This window comes from Channa argus, chromosome 18 (assembly GCF_033026475.1).
Source record: "Channa argus isolate prfri chromosome 18, Channa argus male v1.0, whole genome shotgun sequence".
NCBI classification, from domain to species: domain Eukaryota; kingdom Metazoa; phylum Chordata; class Actinopteri; order Anabantiformes; family Channidae; genus Channa; species Channa argus.
The window spans coordinates 16,481,263-16,508,722 of record NC_090214.1 but is presented as its reverse complement, the minus strand read 5'-3'; the positions used below and the strand labels follow the sequence as shown (position 1 = coordinate 16,508,722).

General features: G+C 40.2%; 1 protein-coding gene across 8 annotated transcripts in view; it reads right to left on the bottom strand.

Moving 5' to 3' along the window:
- The window catches only part of rxraa (retinoid X receptor, alpha a), a 156,395-nt gene that overhangs the window by 68,127 nt on the left and 60,808 nt on the right, over nt 1-27,460 (bottom strand). For 7 of the 8 annotated variants that reach the window (XR_010911453.1, XR_010911452.1, XM_067483499.1 and 4 more), the window contains exon 2: nt 12,822-12,935. Coding sequence is in view for 5 of the 8 variants with exons in the window: in XM_067483499.1 (XP_067339600.1) it covers nt 12,822-12,935 (114 nt within the window). In the remaining 3 variants the exon portion in view is untranslated. Of the gene's footprint in view, nt 1-12,134; nt 12,285-12,821; nt 12,936-27,460 lie in introns of those variants that run through there. The other variant, XM_067483505.1, reaches the window with a different exon arrangement.

Here is a 27,460-nt window from a genome sequence, read left to right as displayed (position 1 = left end):
AAACAGGAAGGCAGGGTCCTTTGTCTTCCTGCTGTGCTGCGCTAAGGGACCTGCAATAAGGAACACGGAAGTAAACATGCAGAGGAACTAAAAACCTGCACTGTCTTATCCTGTTCACAGGTACAGATCGGATTCTGGATTAAATAACAACCCTATTTTTATCAAACTCGGGTAGCCGAAGCAAAACGTGCATCTGGCAAACAACTAATGGCCCAAATTGTAAGTCAGGTAAAAGGAAAACAAATACAATCATCTACAGCCCTAAAATAGATATGCTGTAAATGCATTTAAATCATGACACAAACAAATTTAACTTTTAGAACGACATGTACAACATTTAAGCATTCACAGTATTCAACGAGACCTGTCGTCCTCTTACAGGGGGGAATGGAAAGACTGCATCATTCAGACTGTAAGTGCAGCCTGATGTACAGCATGGACAAAGATGTACAGAGGATAAAACCTCCTGGAGGATTTATAGGTGTCAACATTTGCCTCTGGTGAAAAGAAAACACAAGTTATGTTGTTTACTGTCACTTTAATGTAGACATCTCCTTCTAAAGCCAATTCTCTAAGCTTACAAGATTATTGGATAATATTCTCACAAATGTTATCAACAAGAAGAAGCCGCCTCTTGCTAAGTTGGAACAGCTCCCCTCTCTATGTGTTTCCCCCCCATTTGCTCAGAAAAATCTGGACCTTACTCTGCCTCCCAGCATGCTCTTCAGTGTGAATGTTCCCTGGAATCTCTCAATATTTGATATGGCAATGTCTGTAAATACTGCTATGGTTAATGTCATCCAGACATGGAATCTACTGGATGTTCTGGACATTATTTTTGTGCTGAGATGTTTAAAGGACCCGCTTTTGCTTGCAAAATAAATTTGACAATAGATGTTGACAGATGTTCTGATTGTCCTTATATGTGGTACAGTAAGTCTTCAGATTAATACTGTATAACTCTAACTATAAAGTACGTCAGTCACATAAAATGTGAAGTCGATCCCACATAAGACTCAAAATAGTACCCTCTGAGAATGATCACATTGTGACCTTAGTTTGATCTGTCCTGAACCATTAATGCACAGAAGTGAACAGTGTTCAGCCCAATCACAGAAAAAACCCTAAAAGAAACAGAAAGGACAATGCAAAAGTGAGATTGTTAAATCCTGCATTTGCAGCTCTCTAGCTTTGGTCCATTTTGCTATTAATTATAAAGGCACTGATTTACACATGAAATTCAATTGTAAGTCATTACAAAGATGACTGTCAGCCAGTGAAAACAGCTGGCTTATGGTTTCTGTAGCTGTTTCCAGACATGCATCTTACCCCCGAACACATCTAGACTAGAGAGAGTGGATAATTAAGCAGAGCCCAATGGGACCCGTCGGGTTTGGGTTGGTTAGTTGGTCACGTAGGTCAGGATAAAAGAGCATGAATGTAAATTTTTTTGAACTAGAAAACAGACTATATGTGTGTGTGTTTGTGTGTGTGTGTGTGTGTGTGAGACACATTTTATCTTCATTTGCAGATATCATGAATAATTTCTTTGCGATATATCATGCGTCACAGACTGCATTTACATGCACTTAAGTAAGCTTAAGTTTTCTTAGGTAATCAGGGAATGATGTTTACATGCATTTAAGAAACCTGGAAACCTGCTCATGCATACAGCAGAACAGTAGCCTAATTTCTCATCCACCTTTGACTTATTTTGGACGCCTGGCAAACAGATTTTAAATGTATAATGATGGAAAATGCTGCTTTCTCTTTCCTAGTAATAGTGTAATAGTGCAGAGGGAGAGAAAGGAAAGACACATGCAGCTGATCCACAACAGAGGACAGTGACTAAATTAGACATCCATGAGGAACTTTGTGTTAGTAAGATTTTCTGTTGGACATGAGGCGGGATTGACCTGTTCACCCGTTAACGATCTCTACTTTCATTCATTCACTCAGCGACATGTTTCTGTCTGCAGCCTTTTGTTACGCACTTTTGTTGGTGAAGGGCCAATGTGAAAATCACTGGACAAATTCCAGGAACGGCAATAAACTCCTGCTAACTAAAGGCTGTGATTTCATGCCCTGCATCCTCCATGCTGTACTCAGGTGCAACCCTTTGCCTTACCAAAGTATTTCCAATAGGTAAGAATGTCTCTGAAATCTCCCATTGTGTGCTAAATGTGTAAGGGCAACTCTGGACAACGCCCAGATCTGATCTTCCGGAAATTGTCCAAAGCTTATGTGAGAAAAACACGTGGTAGCTCTAAAGGGAGCTTTTCAAGCTTTTTCAAGTTTTACAAATAACCCTGAAAATATCAATATTGTTATCTTGGTATGGACTAAACGCCCATATTACAAATCCAGAGTGTGGGGTTTGAAAGCTTCATAAGGCACAGGACTTGTTGCTACTATCAAATGTGGAATGTTGGGATTTATGCAGATGCAAGAGATATAAGATGTCCCGCTTTCAGCATAATCATCATAAAACAAAGGAGTATTGTACATATCCAAAGGTTATGTAAGGTTTTATGAAAAACTGTATCTCATCATGAATTCTGCTGATACAAAAATGTCGCTTGCAGACTGCAAGGTTAAACATTAGGCAACATTCTGACAGATAAAAGATCAATCTGAATCATCAGACTCATTTTCCTAGCCTTTGAAGCAGGCCAAAGTCAAATTCGCATTGCTCTAGTTCAGATGCTATCAACATCTTAAGTGATAATTCATGCAGAGAGCTGTAAACTGTGTTATAAATACTGTTTTTAGTGCACTGCTCAGAGAATAAGGTACATTTCAGGTTAGCGTCATTACGTAACCTACTGCGCTGATGTAGGCATTAATATTTGCACTCCCACGTAGTAAATGTGTTGTTTCACAAATAATGGCTTGAAGCACAGGTAGCAAGAGGCAAAAAAACAACAAATACCTAATTATCACGTAACACCAAGGCACCATCAGTGGTAATAGACTTGTTTGTTTGTCTTTTGACCCTGGTGACCTTTGACAGACAGATGGAGTGCAGAAAAACACAGCAATCTCATTGTTGTATTAAGCATAATGATCCGCAGACCCTCTCCTCTACATACACTTCGGTTTCCATTTATCACATCTCTGTAAATGCTGCGTGTGCAATGTTCAACTGTGCACACGTCAACAGCAAAAAAAGAAAATGTCCCTCTCTCTGTTTGCACATGTACATCTGGCACTTGACACTGTCTGTGTGCTTGTCTCGTTTCGATTTGAGCACCGTGCCCCCGAGCAAAGTGTGAATAACGGAACTGGCGGCACGTTGGTGTCAGGTGAGACGCCGACACCACATAAACTAGCCGGGCTGTTGTGCAATCATCAGGCTGATACACACGTGCCCTGCCAGTGTATCACAATACATGGAACAGATGGCAGGAAGGGTGTTAAATAAACACAAATACATGCTCATTACCAGCTTGGGTTACAGGCAGCTGCTGCTGTTCCTTTTGCCTTTGATATAAATGCTCCACAAAATCACACCCTGATAAATTCTTTGCATGGGAGGGTGGAAAGCAAATCACAGAGAAAGAGACTAACAATTCATTTTCATTGAGGTTAAAGAATCCAGTTGCTCAGCTCCACCTAATCTATCGCCTGGGTGGTACATGCTCAGTCTACAATTCACAACACACACAGCTGGCAGCCACATGAAAATACACAGCCTGTTGAATACAGTACATACAGTACAGAGTTACATTCGTGCACACTTGAGCACAATGGATCAACCACCTAAACACATACACAAACATAACTACACACAAAGAAATTAGTCCTGTGCCAGCTTTGTTTTTTGGCATTACGCTCTTGTCCTGATGCCACCGTCTCCTAGAGCGAGGAGACCTTTACTTGAGCATTAACAGTCAGGGACTAAATGTTCCAGATCCTCTAAGTGGTTTCATAATATTTAGTGCAAAACTGTCACGTAAATGATTAACTTCTTCCTGGGCAGGCCAGCTAAATCATAGGGGAGCAGGCAAGGCAGGTGGACAAAAGAAGACAGAATATAGTGGAAGAATTGTCACTATTTCACTGAGCCCAACATAATGTCTTTACGAAGCTCCTTTTATGTTATTTTGACGGAAGAGTGACAAACATCAGCTAAGAAGACACTGTAGAATGTCCTTAGTTAGTACATGGCATTTGGTCCTGTTTTGATATTTTTTGTAGAGAAATATCTAACAAATCCATGTTTTTATGTGCTCATTTGACATCATGCCACTGATCAAGTCACCTTAAAGATCTGTGACCCAGAAAATCTTATCAGTATGATTCAAAAAGGTCTGGGCTGACTAGAGCGCACAGCCAGAAACCATCTGATAAATAACAACAAGAGATATGTCAATATTAAGACATCGTGTTTCAACTTTGCCCCTCCTCTCCCCTCCTCTGCAGACTCTCATCATCGTCTCCACCAGGCTCTCTGGATATGACTCTGGTTTACCCCATCCTCATTTCAAAGTCTTACCACCACAGCTATAAAACCGCATCAATCTATTGGCAATATTTCAGTGACTGCATTGACTGGTGGACATTCTGCCCCCGTGGCAATTGGTGCAGACTATTGCAGCGTATTTCAACCTCTTTTTATCTTTATAGATAACACTAAAAATTGTGGTTCATGAAGTCACTTGCTGATCAGGTTTTTGACAAAACAAAAAGTTTTAGATTATCTTTAGTAACTGCAACCATTTTGGGAGGTGATCAAATTTGGTTTATATCTCTAAATAAAGGAGCTTAGACAGCTACCATTACCTGGTTCTTTCAAGTGCTTAGGTTTCACGTTTTATGGAAGAAAGAGAGAAGAACAAGTCTAATTGAATTTCATGTAGAGTTTGCCTGAAGTCAAGCTGAAAAGGTTCTACAGTCTGAATTTTTGACCATTACAATAAACACTATTACTGACGAATGAAACTGGGCTGCAGTTATTGTCTGTACAGTTCGGCTCCTGAAGCTTGTATCACCTTTACTTTGATATAAAAAGTCGTTTATTGTAAACATTCTGGAAATTAAATTGATCTTATTTCAGTGTGCTGCACTGTGCATGTAAACGTGTTTAAAAATGATACCCAGAATAAAAAGACAATAAGACTCAAGTTATAATATTTTTGGCCTTGATGATCCTTCCTGCCTCTCAACTATTGTCATTTGTTTGGTAAAACAGGGGCTAAGGGGGCTTTCGTGACGCCACAGCAGCCACTGCTTCTCGAGGGCCTGTGGCTTCTCAGACCAACACCAAGTCCTGACAAGATATTTCCATTAGCCACTGCATTACCATCACCCCTTTCCATGCATCTCATGAAGCAACTTTCTGAGAAAGCATGTGGGAGTTGCACGCTCTTCTCCCTCACGTCCACCCCTCACATCTCAGCATGTACTGGCCCCGCATTAGCACACTCGGGTGGGCCTGTTGCTGTGCAGCAAAGGCATGTGACTTTGGCAGGTTGGGCTGCCACCCTGCCCCTCCCCCTATCCATACTCATACACACATCTTTCGCAGACCCTGCTGATCCTTCATCATCTACCCTACACTCCTCAATTCTTGCTTTGCCCTTTGCAAGAGGGCAAGGGTGGAGCCTGTATGCGATCAGGGGGCAGCAGGTGCCACGTTTCTGACCTTCCACTTCATGAGATCGGCTTTGGTGATATTCAGATCAAATGCTCGGTTGCACTGCCTCTCCCCTACCGGAGTTGCCAAGCTAGCTATAATGCCAGGCGTGTCGAATCACTTTAGCGTCAAAATTCTGACACTCCTTCCCCCCTCTCCTCTCTCTTCTCCGAACATGTCACCCACATCTCTCTCCCCACCACCAAAACTTCCCTAAAAGACTGACTCTCTTCCCTGCTTTCCTCCTCATGGAAATTGGGGGTCCACACAAAAACATGCTGTTGCCCCTCAAATTCCCAGCAATTAAAACGGAGGCATCTGATCACAGTGGGAAGAGGAACAGCCAGAACTCCCGCTGACAGGAACAAGCTTCCAGTCGGCTCTGAAAGGTCACCTGAGCTTCCTAACCACACATTTAACACACAGGCCAGTATACAAACACGAAAAGAACTGAGATGGATGTAGAAATTTGACATAACATGATGGTAGAATTCATTACCATTTAGAGGAGATGTTGCCACGTAGCCAAACATTGTGACTCAGTGTTTAAAGTGGAAAGTGACATTACAAGTTTCTAAAGCCAAGAATAATGTTCCAGCATTCTTGTGCTGTTGTTCTTTACAAAAGCGGCTTCGGATGTTGCAAGTGAAGCATAACACCACCAGGAAATACACGGCTCAGAGAGCAAATAAGACTTGATAAATAATCATATAAATTGGCCTCTTCCTTCGGTTCGGCCTTGTCCAAATATCTGGCTCTGCGGCTGTTAGCTGATCCAGATGTTCCAATGCAAACGTTTTGGGATTCTCCATCATCTCAGTGAAAAGAGGAAAAACAAACACCATCCTATAACCGATGGCATTTGTCAAGAAATCACATCTTACTTTTTGCACTGTTGTTCTTGATCATGTTCATCCATCACAAGGCATTTTTGTGTTTTTATGATTTATCCCTGCCGGCATCTTTGCAGCACACAAAAAGAATATTTTCCCACTGTTTGTTTGCACAGTTGGACACAGTGTTTCAAAAGCCAGGCTAACAGTTGTTGTGTAAATGTGACACACATTCAATTCTTTCATATCCAATCCTGCAGTGTTTATCTGCGGTTAGAGGAGGCCAGTACCCCTCCACACTTAGTCAGCCACGCTGATATAAACATGGCACTCAAGCTCAGGCTTAAGCAGTCAGGAAAGCTGGTATGATGCTGCAAACTCTGCAGATTCAGATTTTTCTATCAGGGAGTCACACCAGATAGAATCAGGACTGAGACATCTGGGTTAAGATGCAAATATTCATTTTTATTCATGGCATTCCTTAATTTGCCCATATATTCCAACGTGATTAACATATTGTTCTGTGTTAGGCGGCGTGGGGCCTGAAGAATGAGGACTTGCTTATTCATGTTTAATTGATGTTAACTCTGCATAAAAAATGCAGAGTTGTTATTTTCTCCCTCTTTCCAGATTCAAAGCCTCACACATACACACTATACTGTAACTCTCACTCAAGGGGTCAGGATCAACTCCAAAGAGAGCTGTAAAATGTGGCAGAAAGAAATTTTACCTCTTCTGCAAAAACTGCTTCTGAGAGAATATATTATCTACAAACTACATATAACTAAGGAAGCGTCACAAAATTAAAACTTTTTTTTTCACTTTTCTGGTTAAAAATTCATTTCAATTTTTTCAAACAAAGAAGAAACAACCTATACCTTTATAATTTGCCAAAAAAAATTCATTAGCCATTAAATTATACTTTACTCCTGATTATGGAAATGTAAACTGTTTTCTTAGCAGTACCATGATAAACTCATAAAAAGCCTTTAACAGCCCTCAACCTTCACACACTTAATAACCCTGCACAATGACAATGGCTGTATGAAAACAGGGGCACAACCACATCCTGTCAGGCCCCTCTACCCGTGCTTGCCTGCTCGCCGTGCTCTCCGCTGGGTTGGAGCTGTTACAATGAGATAGCATTTCACTCTGATGGTGCTGCTTGGGGATTATGAGCTCAGAGAGTTATCAAAGGCTTAGTCGCTCTGATTTCTAGTGACCTGCTATGGATGACTGCCATCACATTGTGCCAGTGAAGACCTCCACCTCTGCAGATGCACAGTAGCTGCTGTGGTGGCACTTGGGGGAAAATTCCCACACATGGGTGTGTGTTATGAGTATGCCCAGTAGGTAAAACAACTAGCAGAGAAGGCAATACAGGGGGACACAGAAAGAATGAATTAGAAATGAAATATCATCAAATGAATGAACTGACTACATGTAAAGGTGTGAAGTATGCAGAGACATTTCACCATGTTCTGCAGTTCACCTCGCATCTGTGACTTTTAGCATCTTTCAGCTCATGGTTTTTACTTTTACAGCCTGTAACTTTATTGTTGTAGTTTACTCTTACTGCTCTCATGAACCTTGCCAACAGCAGCAGCTTGCTGGGGAACATAAAGTTGAAGGTGACACTGGACACTCGATTTAACTTTAACAAATTTTTTTTAACAAATTTTCAGTCTTCTGTATAAATGTGTGTGGCCAGAAACATAATGTTGAATCAGACATTCTGGACAAAAAAGGAACTGCTTTCTAAAACATTTGCTATAGGAACTTTACAGTGTCTCAATTTATTAAACGTTATTATTAAAGCTGTTGGTCATTTTTTGCACTTTTATTATACTTCGAATAGTAGATACCAAAATTATTTTAACAAGCTGGATGCCGGAGGTAGAACGAGGCTGTGTATCTTTTGAACCAGAGCCAATACATCTCAAAGTATCTCAAAAGTCTAATACAAATTAAAAGAGCCAATTAACAGAACAGTTTGGCAGTACTTATCCCAGTTATGACAAACCCCAGTCCCCCGGCCTTAAGTTAACACCACGCTATTAAACAAAAACATTGAGATAAGCTGGTTGCTGCTTTAGATAATTCACGATAGTTTTCATATTAAAAATAACCTGTGTGTGTGTTTGTGTGTCCATGTGCTAAAGAACGAGGGGGGGGGGCATAATCTACAGCTTGACATCCTCTCGCCCCTCTGGCTCCTGACCTCAGAGGAAGCAGCCATGGACGGCACTGATTCTGACCAGCCAATTAGAGCATGGGGAGCATGGAGTAAGTTGAGGCTAACGAGCTCCCTCTCTGTGACCCTCCTCACCTCTGTTGGACCCCACGATGGGAAATATGAGGAGCAGGAGCCACTTTAGCTCCATGCACCCCCACGTTAGCCTCTTTTGTCCCCTTACCTCAGCCTCCAGTCTCAAATCCTGCTGTGTAACCACAAGGTCTACAAACACATGCTGCCCCCCTCCAGAGGCCCACCACATGGCTTTTTTACTACCATGCTGATGCTAAAAGCACTACACAGAAAAACAATGTGTGCAGAAACACACACACAAAACTGGAGCTGTGTCACTTGCATTTTCCCTGCAGTTTACCCTGGCCCAATTGTAGCTGGTGGAGCCTCTTTCCAAGTACACTGAGTAGTAAATGGGTTCCAAATTAATTGGCAGGATTTGTGAGGCAGTGAGATAATTCTGAGGCACTGTAATGAAGTGGAACGGTCGTGAACACTAATGTGGCTTGGCTTTGGGCATAATGGCTACTTATTTTAACAAACTGCCATTGGTAAAGAGTGATGAATCAAAAACTAACAACACACCTGGTCTGGTAATCTCAGCAGCTAGTGAGAAAGGCTGGGACAGTCAGATCATTTTGGCGCTTTTCCAGTGCACCACTAAGCCACATCCTAAGCTAATGAAATGAAATAAAATGGGGGAGCCAGTACTAATCATGTACGTCCAACACCCCCCACTCCATATTCTCTCAAGGCAAGAATTGGTCCTGTCATTTGGACCCTCCAAACACAGACCATATGTGAGTTCAGGCCTGGCAATCAGACTGCATTGTGAAGCAGGCGGCTGAGTTCATCAGGAAAAAATTAGCCCGCCGCTCTGCAGAACTCACTCCCATTGGCCAGTCACGCGGCCCGCTCCGTTTGAGGGCACCCCAGACATTCCTGTGGATAATCTTTTCCATTCCTCTGCTCAGCTCGGTGAGGACAGACCAAATCACAGCACAAGGCCTGCATTGTGAGGGCCTTTTCAAAAAGCTCTGTTTTTAATGCACTCTTTTACGCTTTCCCCCCGCTCTCACCTCATACACCACAATTCCAAAAAAGAAGAAAAAAAGTTCCCATCATGACTCTTTTTGCTCATGAAAAAAAAAAAAAAACACACACACTATATGATTGCCTTTTTGAAATTATCCTCCGGAAAAGTAAGGTTCTGCACATTATGTTTCTCACGGTCCCTTTCCAGTAAGAAGTTTGTTTTTGAAAAGCTCAAACAATGTAAAACCACTGAAACCGGAGACCAGCCACATCAGTGCGCAGCCTGGAGTTCAGCGGATCGCTGCTGAATACAGCTCCCCGGGCGAGGCTCGCAAACCTTCCCAGAAACCTCCTGCATGGTCAATGATACACGCCTCACACCTCCCACAGCAGCTTGTCATTGTGGCTGTAGTCAGGCGGCTGGAACGTTGAGACTGGAGGACAATCTGTGGCATTGGTGGATTTATAGTAACATGTTCCATAATTAGACCCATAATTATTATAGCGTCTATAAACTTCAGACTTAAGAGCGGCTGTGCACCCTCTGCTGCTATGCCTTGACAGTTACTTCACTTTCATTAGTGAAGAACCAATGAATTTGTTTTACACAATAGGGAAATCCAACTTTTTCAACCCTTTTACTCCTCTATTTGCCCCTGAGTCTGAGGAAGACAAAATAATCTAATCTGGCTTCTATCCTTGTGTGCTTAGTCTTAAAATAGCCACAACACAAAGAAGGGAAAACCTTTGGCATACTTCAGCAAGACTACACTTCAAATCCAGATGCTCTTAATTGTTCAGGAAACATGTCCACACTTACTTGAAGCTGTGACAGTAAAAAATGTTGCAATCAATCATGATCACTGTGTAAAATACACAAAGATGGGGGTGAGGTTGGTGGAAAGTTGTGCACCTCACCAATCGTGCTGAAACTTGTCCATAAAAAAGTATTTGCCTGTGAAAGAGAGAGTAGTAGGCTCTCATCTTGCCTCCAGACAAAAGAAAAAAAAAAAAAAGAATCCCTAAAATACAGTAAGAAAGACTTCAAAGATGGTAGATGTTAAAGATGTTAGACTATTGGGAAATTATGTCCCTGCAGCAGGTTCAGGTACAGTGTTCTGCTTCGACCTGTGCCACTTTGCAGTTATGAGATGGACTGTGTAACAACCAGGTCGTGTTCATGACAAAAGAATGGCACATTAGTGGCACATTAGGTATCAAAAAATGTATGACACCAGTGTAAAATCGTTTTTTGTTTCCCTTCTTTTTTTTTAAAGATCAAACTCTTTAAGTGTTATTGACGATAATTAGGTTTCTGATTGTCAATGGCAAAACTTTTACTATAAGAAAAAAAAAAGTGTGAAAAGTAAAACATTTCATCACTGTAATCATGTTGGTAAATTTGATTGCATCACGGACAGACATAATGGAAGGATTTAAAATGTGTTAAGATGGAAAAACATGCAATTTTGATACAGACATGAAAGAAACAAGCTTATCAAAATCAGGCTGCAGTACAGATCTCTTGCATTTTATACATTTTTTCTCATTTTCTAATTAAGTGTTTGTTTTTTTGTCAGTGTGCACTCCTTAAGAAGACATTCTCGGCCGAAAAAAAGAGGTAAAAGCAAAATTATTCATGTCATGTCTGTCTCTGAGTATTGGAATACAAAGTATTTTTAGTTATTTGTCCTGGTTTTGAAAAACAGTATATTTACCGAAATGTAGTATCGAAATATTTTACTGGAAGACTGATTCAACAGAACACTCAGAACAGAACACATAATATTTACTTGTACGGTTCTAAATCCAATGAACCACTTCACCAGGCAAATATTGCAGCTAAGAGCACTTCAAATTGTGTAAAAATTAATCAAATTAAGCAAACCAGAGAAGAATCTGATTAAATTGTAGTGCTGCTTACAATGGAACAAAAAGACTAAACTCTGAGTAATTCCAAACAAGATAAATAGGAAAAGCACTTGATTCCTATTAAGAAATATTTGTATTCTCTAAAAACAAATGGCTGAAGAAGCGGTCCTGGGAAAAAAGTCTATATTTGTATGTTTGGTATTTGTCTGAACTACAATAAAGCAACAAAATAAATGAGTATACTTGTTTAAAGTGTTTTAAATAGTTCAAGCATAAAAGCTTAAAAGTATCTATGTATAAATGCAAGCAGCTGCTCTCGTGGGACAGTTTACATGTTAAGGTTACTTTATCCTGCTAAACGACTCGTGCTCTCCTCACATGACAGGCAGCTCAGCTGGTTGCAGCGCTGCCACTGCAGACAAAGTGAGCCTCGGGGTCGGAGTGATAAATGTATCAGTGTTAACCACATGCTCTGCAAAGCTCGGTACCCTATTCATTAGCCACATACCAGACAGTTCAGCACAGAAAATATCAACTGATGTCAGACCCTGCTTGCTGTGAGGTGAGGGCTGAGGCGTTTGGAGGAAGGGCCGAGCTCACAGCAGCTCTGTTAACTTGTCCATCACTGGGGCTCCACATGCAAAGAGACCATTAATCCAAAAAAAAAAAAAAAAAAAGAGAGAGAAAGAAAGACCGATCAGGCTGCAAATAAAAAAGCCCCCCCCATTGGCTACATCTCTGACCAAAGGCATTGTCTTTGCATGTGTGTGCAGCAGAAACAAGCAGTGCTTTCCATCCAATAAAAAAAATATGATAGAATCACATCTTTTAAGAACCTAAGAAGATATTCTTCATTTATTAAACATTACATGCCAAACACAATAAGTTATCTCAATTTAAATCAAATTTAATTAAAACCATATGCCTCTGAAAAACACTTTTTATGCCTCTGATGTCAAAACAAGATCAATTTAAATTAGATAAGCTACTATTCTGAAAGGGTCTCATTAGGTGCAACAGGTCATGAAGTACACATAATAAAATAACAGGCTCCTCATGACTAATTCTTTAAATGCTGTTGCTAACTTGCAGCTATCCAACAAACATTAATCCCTAATGCATCTGCTAGTTCATGCCCCTACATTATTACCCAACAACACATATGAGTAGCAACAGTTTACACAGTAGGAGTTACCTGAGGATAGGCGACGCTGATGGAGGTGACACACGCCACTGAAACAGGAACAAGCCTCATGTGAGCGACCTCGCTGCATGGGGGGTGCCAACGAGCACTGGGGCTTCAGGAACCCTGTTATAAAACAGATCAAGAGAAATAAGAAACAGACAAAAGATGATAACAACGGCTGACTCCAGCTGAAAAAATAAATGTCAAAATGAAGACACTTCTTTTAGAGGTTCTTGGCGCTCGTGGGGTAAAGAACCAACGAATTAACAAAAATGGCCTCCTGCCAGAATCATGACACGCTCAGACCTAGTCAAACTCTCACATTTGAAATTCTCGTGGCCATCTTAGTCTTAACATAACCTACTCTCTAGCAGCACTACACCACCATCCAGACTCTGGATGGAACTTGGAGAGTGCTGGGTGAGGTTGGCCTGGAGGAAGATAAAACTGGTCGGGCACGGAACTGAGGTTAGCGGCTCCGTGAGGGTAAAATGCCAAATTAGTCCTAAATGCCTTGAGGGTCTGGACGAGGCCATCTTACTGTCTGTCTCTGGGGTTGAAGAGGTCATTTTCAATAGGGAAGTCATTACCCAGCACAATGAAGCAACTGAGTAGCCTGGACCCCCTCTGGGCCAGCACTCACTATTCACTGATATGTTTCTGCTAAGCGGAATAGCAAGAAATTAACCTAGACTGCCAAAGATAGCAACAATATTGTTAGCGTTTCTGATATTCAAAATTGGAGAACTTGAACTACATGGCCCATTTTTACTAGCAAAAATTAGCATTTTAAAATTCTTTATTACTCCTTATAAAAACTGCAAGTGGCCAAGTGGCATTTCGTCCTATGATTGACACTGTAGCCTCTAGCCAAAACTTCCATGTGCACTTTGCTTTCTCAGTCAGCTGAGGATCATGCAGATCTCACTGGCTTCAGCAAACCTCTACAAATCCAAACTTTATTAATTTCTCATGAGGACCTTTAGAGTTCCAGCAAACATGTACAGCAACAGGCAGGAGTGTCTTCCCCCCCCTCCCCATCGTTACTGCGCTCTGAGCCCAATAAAGCGCCTTCATTTCCACCATGAAAAACATGTCACTCCAGATGAGCTCAGAGAATGACATTTAAAACAGGCAAAGGGATATTGAATTAGTTCCCCATGATAAGCTGCCTGGGATGCTGAAGCTTTTCTTCTTATAAGGGTGTGTGTGTGCCATGTGCATATGCGTGTGCAGTAATGTGGAGGGTTTCATGTCTGATGCCTTCTTCAAAGCTTTGATTAGTATTACGGATGGAGTGGGGATTGACAAGGCAAAGCAAGTCTGGGCCGACAAGAGGAAACACAGACATACTGAGATCATCTCGAACATCATGAATTAAATAAAACAGACAAGGATGGCATTTAGAGTCTCGTTAGACAATAAGTAAACAAATTTATCTTCGGACGCTTTATCTCATTGTTTCCCAGCACAATAATGCTATTGTTGTTTACAGATGGTGGAAAATGTCAGCTCAGAACACTAGCAATGAATAAAACACAGTTGTATGGGTTTCATTAAGATTTTACACATGTTTGAAGGGCAACAATAAACCATAATGGCAATTTATGATGTTGATTCTACATAATCACAGCTTAAGAGCTAACCGGACTTGAGTCAAGACTATGTCTGTATGTGATTAAGTGCTGAATCAACTTGTTGTCAAGTCAACAATATAACATCCTCTTAGTTCTGGTGCCAAAACCAGATAATCTCTCTGTGTTGTTACCCCGATACAAGAAGTCAATGGCTATGCCAACGATGATGATGACCTTGTTTAGTAGTGTGTCATGCCTCTAAATAATTAAAATAATCCAGACCTATAATGCAAAAAAAAATGTTTGTTCATGTAACTGACTTTTGGGTCTACAATAAACAAAATGACCTTATAATATGAAGACTACTTTTTCAAGCTTTGAGATAAAGTGAGCTCACAAATCAGTCATTGAGTAAGATGGAATCTTTTTACGGTGTTTTGTTACTCTCAAAGCAGTAAGAGCATAGATAATAAAATAACAGAAAAATTTCACTGTGAACTGTTTTTCACCTAAGTGATCTTCCTACTTGAATATTTCAATGTATAAGGAACTGTACTCATAACCCACTCTGCTTTAGATGAGGAAAAAAATAATCTTGGAATATTCTGGTAAAATTTTGACTCTTAAAGTCCTGCTCCATGCACTAAAATCATTTCAATCAGTCCTCAAGGAACACGGCACATTCCTCATTGTACAAAGGGGTTGAAGGGCAAACAATGACATATGGTATTGAGCTCTGAGCAATGTCACTGCATATTAAGGCTTTGGTATATAAACCCATGCTTCCAGTCAAGTTGGACTTTTCCAAAATCAGGAGTAAACTAATAAGACAGCACCTCCCCTCCCCGTAAGGAGCTCAACACCACGAGCCATCCACTGGAATAATGTTCCCACGGGACAAAGTAGTGCTAAAGTATGGAGTTTAAACACTTGGAATTCCACCTAAAGCTCAAAGACAAAACTAGAAAATGAAACAAATTAGTTTGAAGTTGATCTCACAATGTAAAAAAAGACATTTTTAAACACGTCAATAAATTACATTAAACTTTGATCTTTTTCAGAGAAATAAACGTACTAATGAAGATCTAACGATCAAACATACTGTTACATGACCCCTGTAATAAATACATATTTTTTAAAAAACTATGATTTTCAGAAGCAAATATGTGTCTTTTTCTCGTTGGCATCATAAATCATTTTGAATGAAGGGTTTTACTTCTCAGGCCTTGAAGTAAATGATGAAAGTGCTGCAGTAGCTCGGACATGCGTGTGCAGGTTCAGGATCTGCTGTCATGAGTGGTAAGGTTGGTACTTGTCTCGTCATTAAATCATCCCTATCACACCGCATCATTATGTCTTGGCTGGTATACTGCAGCAGGACCTTCATTAGAGGAATGTTTGATCTTGCTCTTCACTCCTAAGCAGAAAGGATCACATTGGCCTTAATAACTGAAAGATCCAATCCTGGGGGGGACAGGCTCAAACCTCCTCCCGCTCCCTGCAAACAGCCAATCAGCATTATCCTTACCAGCGATCATGGGGGATCAGAGCGATGTAAACATGCTGGGGTTTTCCTCATTAAAGCTCGGCCGCTAATGAAATCACATCCAGCATTTACAACCTTGTGCTAATGAAGGCGGGCCTTTGAGATGTTCCGCTAATTAAAGAAGGGTTTTTATCGATATAAGGCTAATAAAAGTGAGTCCTAATGACAAGGCTCTAATGAAACAAAGGTGTGGTTACAATTTGCCATTAAAACAAAAGTCCCTGATAAGAGCACAGCTGAAGTATTTTCATTAACGGACAATTCTCAGTTCTCACACATACAGCAGTAAAAGAGCTTCCAGACTTTACAAGATCCCACAATCACAAGTCTTTTGAATGAAATACATTGAAGCATTTATGAGAGTTGAAGGGATTGCAGCAGAGCTCTTTTAAAGCGTAACGATTGTTCGTGTCCCGTGTTGCCAGGGTGATCCAAGCCCAAGGTCAAAGTTCATTGGGCTCTTAATGCATCTCCCAGGTGCAATAAAAGAAGCCTTTCCCACATTGGACTCCTGGGGATAAGGTCCTGGTAGAACGCGCGGAAGGACAAACCAGGAGAGGAGCCATCAATTGCCACGGTTACCGTTTGTGAATGTCATTCACCTTCAGCAGTACACTAGAGCAAGTCTCAAGGATCCACGTGAGGGTAAGAAAGCCAGTATAAGACAGTGCAACTTCCACACCACCGTTCCTTCTCTTCTTCCTCCTGCTTGTCCTCTACAGCAGCCTTGAAGACCCGACATATCCTTCAGTTATCTTTTTCATTAGATTTTCTGTGTCCTCAACTTGCTTTTTCATAGGACAAAATTCGAATGACTGACAAATAATGTATTCATTCTCAACATATATAATTTTATTAACTACAATACAATACACTAAATTATATTTATATATAGAGTCCAATTTGTACATGTATATTATTGCTAGGTACAAAAGTACTTTTTCCATTTTCTGTTTTCAGCTTCTTTTAACAGATTTCTGTTTAATATCACTTGGGATAAACATTTTGGGGCTTTTTTACTCTTGATTGAATGTAACAAGCAGTTTAATGCTCTCATCATGTGTTCTAGGAAGTTGGTATTGCTGACACTTCAGAGACTAAACAATTTCTTAATTGAAAGAAATGTTTTACAATTGTTACCAAGGAAAACGTTTGTGTCTCGTGCTGATTTCCAATTAAGAAAGACATCAAATATGACTGATTCCCTGATGTTTCTCTTTCCCTAAAGAGAGCTGATCTCATGCAGCAAAGTCTCAATACACCAAGACCAAACAACTCTACCTTCGCAAGTCATTAGCTGATAATCAAACACTTCTCATCTGGTTGCTGCATTCTCTTCTCTAGTCCTGATCGTCAGCATGGAAAGCATCCAGCTCTGCTTCCGAGTATATCTGCTCCATCAGCAAACTACATGTATCTCAATAATATACATTTTAAAAGGGAAAAAACTGCTTAACTAAACATGCCTCTAAGCTCTTATTTATCTCAACAAGAGCAAAGCTTGAGCAGATACTGTATCACAACAACGAAGTAAAGCCCACAAAGATCACTGGAGGCAGCACCTAGCTGCTGATCATACTTGCTTTAAAACAGCTCAGAACATTTTGTTGTTGTTCTACATGTCATGCTATTTATTTGGATTGGTTACACGCCTTTTTGCAGTTTCAGAAACACAACTTTGGGTTTAAATTCCAACTAAAGTTAGACCCCATTAGAGTCCCTGAGCAGCCAAAACAAACACAAAGGGGCAAATTGACAGGACATTAGATGACCCCTCAGATAATCAAGACTACCAAACTCTTTAGGCCTATCATTTGCTCTGTCTTGGATGAATCAAGACAACATTAATCCCCTTAGGACTTCTTTTAGCCCTAATGGAAGGTTAAACAAAATTTGCAGAAACAGATACCCACAAAGACCTTGGCTGAAAGACATAATTCTCAGATTCAGCCACAACAAACCAAATCGCTTGCAGGAAAACTTTCTTTACAAATTGATGAGGAGTTTTATGCTTTGATTGGTCCTGACTGAACTGGGAAACAAATGTGACTAAAATCTGCAACTTGCATTTGTCTCTGGTTTTGACTCACAAAACCAACCACTGTTTAAAACTGGACTGGCAATAAAAAAAAAAGTTAACTGGACAGCTTTATTGAATGACTTATTAAGCGACTGAGGCGCTTTTGAAATGAACAAGAGCACCTTTCTGTAACGGCTATTTCACCAAAAAAAAGAAAAAAAGAAAGAAAGAAAAAAAAAAGGTCTTACTACTTTGTCTGAAATTGAGTCTGCACTTTCACATAGTCTAAGGATAATGAAAGTGGCAGTTGCCCTGGTGTGGCATTTGAAGCTGCAAGGCATCTGCAGAAAAGGTAGAACTGTCAAAGATGACCTTTGTAAAACTTTTGGGTTATTATTGAGTAGCACATGTCTACAGTTTTTTTTTTTTTTGTAAGAATTTTAAAGACTTGGCTTCAAAATACAGTGTGATTCTGCAGCTCAATTTAAATATAGATTAAATAATCTAAATACTTAATTTAATTCCACAGAATTAATCGTTTTGTTTTTTATTTACCTAATGAAAATGCATCATGGCTTCTAATCACCTACATATTAACATAAAGTTTGACAAATCTTGTGAGAAGCAGTATGGCAGAGACTAAACTGCACTGAAATAACCTCAACACTTTTTCAATTAAAAAAAAAAAAAAAAAAAAAAAAAACTTACTTATGCTTCTAAAAACTGTTAATCAACAGTGACTATTAAATAGCACTGTTGCTCTAGTGCCCTTGTTGACACCAGGGTTATAACTACTTTCGCAGACCCAGGCATAATTCTGACACTTTGTAAAATGAGCATACGTCTGGAGACAACTAGTTGAAAGTGTGGTTGTGGTTGTGGCAAACTCTGCCACTGTCAAAGCTCCGCCCACGGGCCTCCTTCCAACTCTGTTGCAATTTCGGGTGTGAGTAACCAACTGCACCACCTACACAAGTTTTTGAATTGGTCGGTGAAGTTTTAAAATTCTGGTTTGATTTCCCCCGCCACACGCACACACACACACACACACACACCCGAAACCCCACTGCTTCCACATATAGGACACCTGCGTAGATACACTAACGGCTGTAAATATTAGTTATGACAAAGGAATTTGGGAAATATTTAATATTGAACAGGTGTATGTATATTGATAATGGCTCTATTACACCTTTAACTTCCCAGTTTTTTCACAGAGATGTGCTACCTTCTCTCAGGATGGAATAAAGCACAGCACCAGGGTTAAGCTTAGATGACACCAATTTTCTAATAATTTATAGAGGCCACTTTCTCACTTGCTGTGATGTGATGAAGCCAAAGTCAGGCCATCGGTGAGCAACCACAGACAGACAGGAGGGGGAAGAGAAACTGAAATAGTGTGGTAAATTAGGTTAAAGAGGAAGACAAGAAGGGGCCAGTTCAAAGACTGCTTGTGCATGTCAGAACCTTTCTGCAGGGCAAAAAGGGGAACAAGGGCCTCACTGCAAACAGGCAGCCAGCAGCTCCTTGGGCAAACGGCTCTAATCAAATTTGTGTGATTGGACTCAGAAAAAGCTGTGAGGGTAAAAGAGGCTCCTTTCACTCGGGAATGAACATAAGGAAGCATTTAAAAATCTACTATCCCCGTGCAGATCTTTACAGTAGCCGTTCACATGACGAACTGTTTGCCCACGCCAACAACCCTTGGCATGGTGCACACTGGCCCTTTTCTAAACTGTGAAATATCACCACCCGAAAGGTAGAGATAAAACATTGTTTTATATCCTTCCTCTAATGGATCACTGGTGGAAATTCATCCAATATTTTGGGGGATCGACCTTAGTTTGGCCTGATTCAAGCTAGCGTTAAAACTGCTATTTGTAGCCCTGATTCATTGTTGCAATTGGATACAGTTCTGGCTGAAGTTCACGGCCTCGGTTTTTGTTGATTATAGCTGATGTTTTGGAGTGATCAAAGAGAATCACCTCCAACATATGTTTAAAAAAAAGAAAAAGCTTGCTTTGGAGATAATGTGTTCTGTGAGGGGAAATCTGATGTATTAAAAGCAGTGGAGAGGTGCTCCAAGGCAGGAAGCGAGGTGTAGTGCAGTGTAGCGACCTGTGCCCCACTCACTGCCTGCCTGCGTCCTGGTGGACGGTCCCAGAGCTGGCTTCCTGTTAGCCTGCTAAACTGACTCCACATAATCGCGTTCCCATCTCTGCAGGAGCACATAGTCTCCAATTAACCTCCTTCTGCCACCTCAGTCTAGTACATCTTGAATCCAACTTACTGAGGATGTAAACATGTGCAACACCCAAGGACAAAACAGAAGGAAGGCTGCCACCCACGTCCTCTGTTCTTCTCCGACGAACAATATGTTCTATGACTCTGACCCAGATTCAACAATCAAGGGTGACACATGCTGAAGTCAAGACGTGCATTAGCATTTGCTAATTCTGTCTTTGTTTGTGATAGCCTTCCTGCAACCCCAGTCTCAAGCTGATGTGGCACATGTATTAACACCTTCATTCTGACCCATGGGGCAGCACTGAAAAATAAGATCTCTTCAGGTCTTGAGTTAACATTTTAAGCTTTGTTTCCTCTGCCTGAAATGATTGATACATTTTTTGATAACTCCATGTAACACAAAGCAACCAAACAGATGGCAAATCCTCAGATTTAAGGAGCTGGAACCAGCATGTTTTTTTTATTTCTTAAAATTTACTAAAGTTCAAATTTTTATTTTTTACAGTATGTGATGTCATTTGTGACTCATTTGAGTTCTGGATAGAGCGGATTGATAAAGTAAAACCTCAATAATATGAGCAACATTATCTGAAATGAAAAACTCCTCCAGTTGATGTCATTTGCAGGCATTTTGCAACTAGAAACAGAGATATTTCATTCAACGGAAAACAGAAATTTAATGCCATTTATATGTATATACTCCTCAAAATAGGACCATAGGAAGTGAGATGAATATCAGTGAAGTCACCATTTAACAAATGACTTCAAATGAATAATTGATCGTCCCAGTTTTGTTAAGAAAATTATTCCTTAATTATTTAGTCACTGATTAATAATGTTTGGGTAATCCTGTGCCATTCGAAAAAAAAACAAAAAAATCAAATATACTTCATTACAGGAAGTCACGCATACATATCATGGGAAACAGTATGTTTGAGACCATTATGGGAAACCTATTAATATGAAGTGGTGCATAATTCAAAACCTGAAACAAAAACATCTGGCTCCACAGCTGCTCTCCATGGGTGTGCGCTGAAAGCCAGTACGACTATAAAACACTGAAAATCATAATACAGTAAAATAAGAATTACACGAGATGGACCACTTGCAGGACAGTTGTAAAAACAGGGATTAAGTGCACCCTTTGCCTAAAACGCCTCTTTAAATTGGAGCCATTAAATACGGGGAATGAAAGATTTAAAAACCAGCAATGTTGAATCCAGCCTGTTGACTGTAAAACTCTATTAGTGAGTGGACTGCCAAAGGGTGAAAAAGCCTGGAATAAACCTGTCCAGGAAATCTACAGTGAATTGGTTGTAAAGTGTACACCTACAATGTAGTATCACTAAATGACACTGAGCCAGGCTGGACTTGGAAAGACATAGACAGGAAACGAGCACTTACAGAGCAAAGCAAAGAGTCTGGGCCAAGATCATGAACTGGGACGACAAAACCTTCTCACTTCAAGTATCAGCGTTTTTGGGTCTCATATTAATGGCCTAAGACTGCTTACCCTTAAAACTGAGGGTTTCTCTTTTACTCATACAAATATACACACTAGGCCACAAAAAAAAAAAAAAAAAAAAAAAAAAACATTTGTAAAGAAATGGCAAGTGGCAAGTTTCTGTTTATTTAAGATTCCATTTAGAACACATTTTGTTCTTTGATGAAAAAATAAAAAAACAACTTTTAACCGCAGAACTTATTTGGCCCATATGTCATAGGTTGAGGCAAAGCACAAAATCTGTGAGCAATGAGGAAATATAGTTTTGACAGTTACATAAATTCTTTCCATAAACGTGTTTTTTTTTTTAATAAGCATCTTGGAAAACCAAAGGCCTGATTAATATTTAGGTCTTGAGGGCCAAGACTTGAGAAGCTCCAGGAAATTTCTGGCTAAGAATCTCATCTTGCACTTTGGCTTTTTATGCATGTTATGAAAAATGATAAATTACTGTCAGAAGCTGTGCTAAACTTTTAATGTAAGCAGTGAAGTAATTCGTCTTAAATTGGCAAATCCTGCAAAAAAGTTTATGACAATAGACTATTATAAAATAGATTTTTATGAGCTTTACCCTAAAATATTTCTACAGTATAATTACTCTTATGTAATCGTTTTTCACCTGTAGAACTCCATACAAGACAATAAAAAAAAATACTTCTACTTCAGCAAAGCAAACCAACACCCAGGCTTCAATTTCATTCATATTTGCACAAACACGATGGCCTCTGATAAACTATAGGGAAACTGTTTAGATATGAACAATGTATAACATCCCTAACTTTAAGAGTTTAGAGTGTTCACTAGGAGAGTGAGACAGCTGAAGCTGAGGCGTGTTATGGGTTACTGTATTATTCCAAAGCCTGAGTGATCTCTTGTGCTCTTCAGGAATGGATACATGCCATGCATTCCAAGAGGCAACCAAATCGTTCCACTTGAGGCTGCGCCAAGCAAGCTGCAGCTGCTCTTACAAGGACCTACATCTACAGTAGACATGCATGGATTTATCCATGTATCTACCCATCTTTCATGCTATGTATTGCACAGCGCAATCAATGTATTTACACCCCACCGTCTTTCATCTGAATTGGCAGAGTAACACATTTAGGTGGAGATAATTCATTTGGCTGATGTTTCTTTTGGAATGACAGTCTAACCGTCACTCGAAATGTGCAGGGTACATGTTACTCATCAGTTTACACATACCGATTATTCAACTTGCAGAGTGACTGGGCTGGAAGATTTCTGAGTTTCAGAAAGTACAAGTGATGAACTTAAATGCGGCATGTGTAATACTTTCGCAAAATTCCTGTTTCAATTTATGTACTACTGTGAGTCAACACTAAGCTTCAATACATGGACACAATAACACATACAGTATTGCTCTGGCAAAACCTTAAAATTCAATCACATCAATGAAATGATGAACAGTATACAAATGTAACTGAAATTAAATGTTGTAAGATTCAAGTTATTAAGTCCAACAAGGTGAGATTTGAATTTTAGGAAGCAGTAGTAAAAACGAGTGCTGTATACGACAGCACAGTATGTCTTTAACAACCCGAACAAATCACTTAACAGATGCTGTAAAGGGATGTGTTTGCTGAAGACGAGAACAAAAGCCTACTCAAGGACAAAACATCTGATAGATCTTCATGCACTACTCAAACAAATTTGTTTCTGAATAGCTAACTGAAAACATTCGAGGATGACTCATGACTTTAGCAATAATCCATACAGTGTTCTGCTGTCACAACGGCAGTCACTCTGTAAGTGAGTGTAACTTCCCTTATGTGACATGTCTCATTTTTAAAATGGGCTTGTATTGAGAATATAATCAAGGACAACCACACAGTTATTAACACATCAGGAGAAAAAGACAAATCCTCAGATCAGTCATGAAAAGGATGAGAAAATCCAGCCAGCAGCCAGCATGGGGGCGAACAAAAAGGAGAAGGGTGGAAAGGCATAAATGAGAGAGGGATGGATGGATAGAGAAAGAGCACACGACGCTGACAGACTGTGGGAGAAAGCCAGAGTGAGAGAGACAGAACGAAAGAGAGAGAAAGAGAGAAAAAGAGGAGAGGCAGGCAAAGAGAGGCAGAAAAAACTAGGTCAAGTCACATGACTGGGATCGACTGCAGGCAGGATTAAATATCCTACAGCATGTGGTCATTTACACAACAAATGTAGATTTCATTTTATAAATTATTTCTCTTCCACGGGGGATGAGGCTCAGCATAGAGCCAGCGTGTTGCTACACTGTATTCTGGTTGGAAGCAAGTCTTTTCAGTGGGGACAAAAAACAGAGCATTAAAGACTCGAGTGAGCCATTCCCTCTGAGACAGGAAACAAAGCGAGAGCCTGAGATAGCATGAAAATGATCATAACAGGAGGGAACACGGCTTCAGTATGAGACAGCTCCATTGTGACAGGCTTATGGCCGTAACGCAGACTGTCCATTACACGGGGTATTTTCAAAGGACTGTGATATGTTTAAAAAAAAAAAAAGAGCCACATATTGTAACTTCTTAATAAGTGATGGCAAAAGTGTGCCCGGTAGAGTTGCATGAATATAATTTGAAATGTATGCCAGATGGATACAGATAATAAAGAAAGCTAATTAAAGTTTCATGAACTGTGTTGCACAGTGTTTTACATTAGACTAGAGCTGCGATGACTATATGGCTATTAAAAAAAGTCAATAAATGATTTGAGATTTGACAACTGAATAACTTCTGAGACATTTTCTTTAAGAAAATATGTCCGATCGCCTGGTTTCAGCCTCTAAGATGGGACATTCTTTGTTTTCTGTTGTATTCTATCAGAATAAACTCAGTTCATTTTGGTTTTTGACTGTTTAGACAAAAAAAAGTCATTTGCAGACATTAACCTTTCAAGACATTTTGCAACATTTCCAATTTTACAATACACAAATGATGAAAGTACATCATAAAGTAATTAATAAGTCTGTCCAGGAATTTGTGATGTTGTTAATTGATAATGTTGATAATTAACACAAATTCCACCAATTCCTGAGAGTTTTGTGTGATCTTGATTTTTGTTCAATCACCCCCACTTTTCTGTATAACTGACCTACACTCTCTACTGTCCCAAACTGCCTCCAATATGGTTTACCGGTGCTTGTCTGTTTGTACTGGACTTGCTGATCAATTACAATAATAATTGTTAGATGTGATTAGTCTTTTGCTAATTTCTTTGACACCAACACAACTACAAAACAACATTACCTTTCACTAATGAAAGGTAATGTTTGTTTGAAGTCATTAGTCAACTGGTTCACAACAAGGGGATTTGGTGGTGATGCTGACTAATGTGTTTGTATTGGGCCTCCAAGCCTGTTGGAGTGACATATCAACTGTATAACTGTACAGACATCTCACAACACATCACCCCACAATGCAACGGCGACGTGTTGTGACATGCAAAATGCCCCCCCCCACCAACCGCCCCTACATTGCTCCAGCCAAAGAAGAAACCATAACTGCCAATCAAGCAGAGGACTACAAGTTAAGCTAGTCACAAGCTCAGTCAATCCCCCGCAGCCCAGCCTGTGGAATACCAATCATTCATTTGTATGTGTGGTTAGCAGAGACAGGGAGACACACACAGGAAGTGTATATATCCAAATGTGATGGTAAGAGAAAGAGACACAGATAGAGAGAGCGAGACTGAAATCTGTCATTAGCCAACCCTAACTGGCTATCCCCCACCAGATCTGAGCCAATCAATGTGCTGCACTGTCACTGTCGACCCAGACTAGCACGTGGCTTCTCTCTCCAATCAGTTTGATTCCTAGCCTTTCAAGGGTCACGGTGCCCAGGACCGCTGTGTTTCATAGTGCAAATAAACCAGGGAGCTGTTGCAACAAAGCTGAGAGCTGCACAACACCACTAATGTAGAAATAACCTTATATTAACATTAATGTCCCATACAGTTACAAAATTGTCATTTACTAATCATTTCATAGTACTGACATTGCAGAATATGCGTCAGCAACATATAGTTCAGATCATTTTCCTACATGAAATGTATTTATTTGAGGCATTTTTGAAGTAACCATAAATGGTTTATTATTAAATTGAATGTATATACCAGGGATGAAAGCAAAAGTACAGCAATAAGAATTTGATTTGTTTTGATACTGTAGTGAGGTCTAGGTGCAGAGGTGAAGCACCTTTTAAGGGCTGATGGCATACTCCTTCCACTAAAATGTCATCGCTGACATCCCTACACATCTACCTGCAGATGCCGCAAGATGCGATGAGCCAGCGAAGCATAAGGTTGCTCCAAAAATACTACATCTGCCTCCCAGGGTAAAAATTCTTATTTCAAATAGCAATTACTGACCAACAGAGACAGACCGTCAGATCGGTTTAGGGCTAAGCAGCGGTGCACGCTCTCAAAAAGTACAGTCCAAAACAGAAAAGTTAATTTGGATCAAGGGACAAGTAGTGGACGAGCCAGAGCAAGGTCATCCTGCAGCGGCACACAGAGCCATCTGCATAAATAATAACCTAAAGGCACTTGGTAAAATGATAAGAATACAGACTTGTTCAAGTTTCTAACAAGACAAGAAAGAACAACAAAACTCCTTATTCCAGTTGCCACTTTTCTGTTCTTCTTTTCTGTTGGGTAACAAGTAAATTCAAAAGCAATGTGTGGCTCGTGTTAGATGGCACCTTGGGGTGTGGAAAACTACAAAATTCTTTTTTTTTTTTTTCATGCGCTGTTTTTTACAGGGATTTGGTTTTCATTAATTCAAAAGTATGTGTGCAATGTTTTGCGAGAGAACACCCACCAGCGCCGTCTGCAATAAATGTCAGCAAGATGAAAGTGAAAACTATTGTAAAAATGTAGTTAAAATAATCACTAGATCACAAGTATTTCAATAATCCAACTTGGTGTTTGTTTAAAATGGTTCTGTATTATTCTCACACAATTATTAAATCAAAAGTAAAGAGTGGACTCTGGTTAAATACCAGAGCAAAATCAATCGATCTGCATAAATTCCAGAACCCTAATAAAGATTAAACTACTTTGTACTCTGCATACATACTATAAAATAACATCATACACATATAAAAACCACTGTAGCATCAACATCAGCATTCCTAGAAACAACTTGTGAGCTCAGCCAGGCAGAAGGATGTAGGTCGACTACACAGCAACGCGGGCTTGGTGTTATAGAAAGAGAGATGATTAACCAAGTGAAACAATAATTTGATGGTGTGTTAAAACAGGCTGAGTGGGATTCTTTCCGATGTTGATTCATTTATGTATTAATTCAGCTCTAAATAGGTCTTTACATTTCTCTACCCACTTCTAAGAAAACCTCCCTTTTTACAATCACTCCACTCACTTTCTCCCTCTGATCACTGCCCTGCTTCTGCCTGTATGTACTGTAGCTATCGGGAAGGGGGTTAAGCCCATCAGAAGGCGACTGTGGTGCCTCTCTTTTGATCAGTGAAGCCCCCCCCCCACCCCCCCCACCCCCCCCACCCCTTAGTTCTGTGCAAGCTATCTGGCTGTCAGCACTGCCGAACCATAAGGAGCCTTGCCCAGGTAAGACAGAAGGCACTCGGAGTTCATCAGAATCTTAATCTCTAATGATGAGAAGAGAGAGAATCGCTCTTGTGATCTCACTGAGGAGATGGACAAAGGTCTCGCTGTGCCTCTCTGATGCACTGCATGGGGCTCGTAGCTCAAAGCAGAGCTGCGGGTTTTGTATAAAGT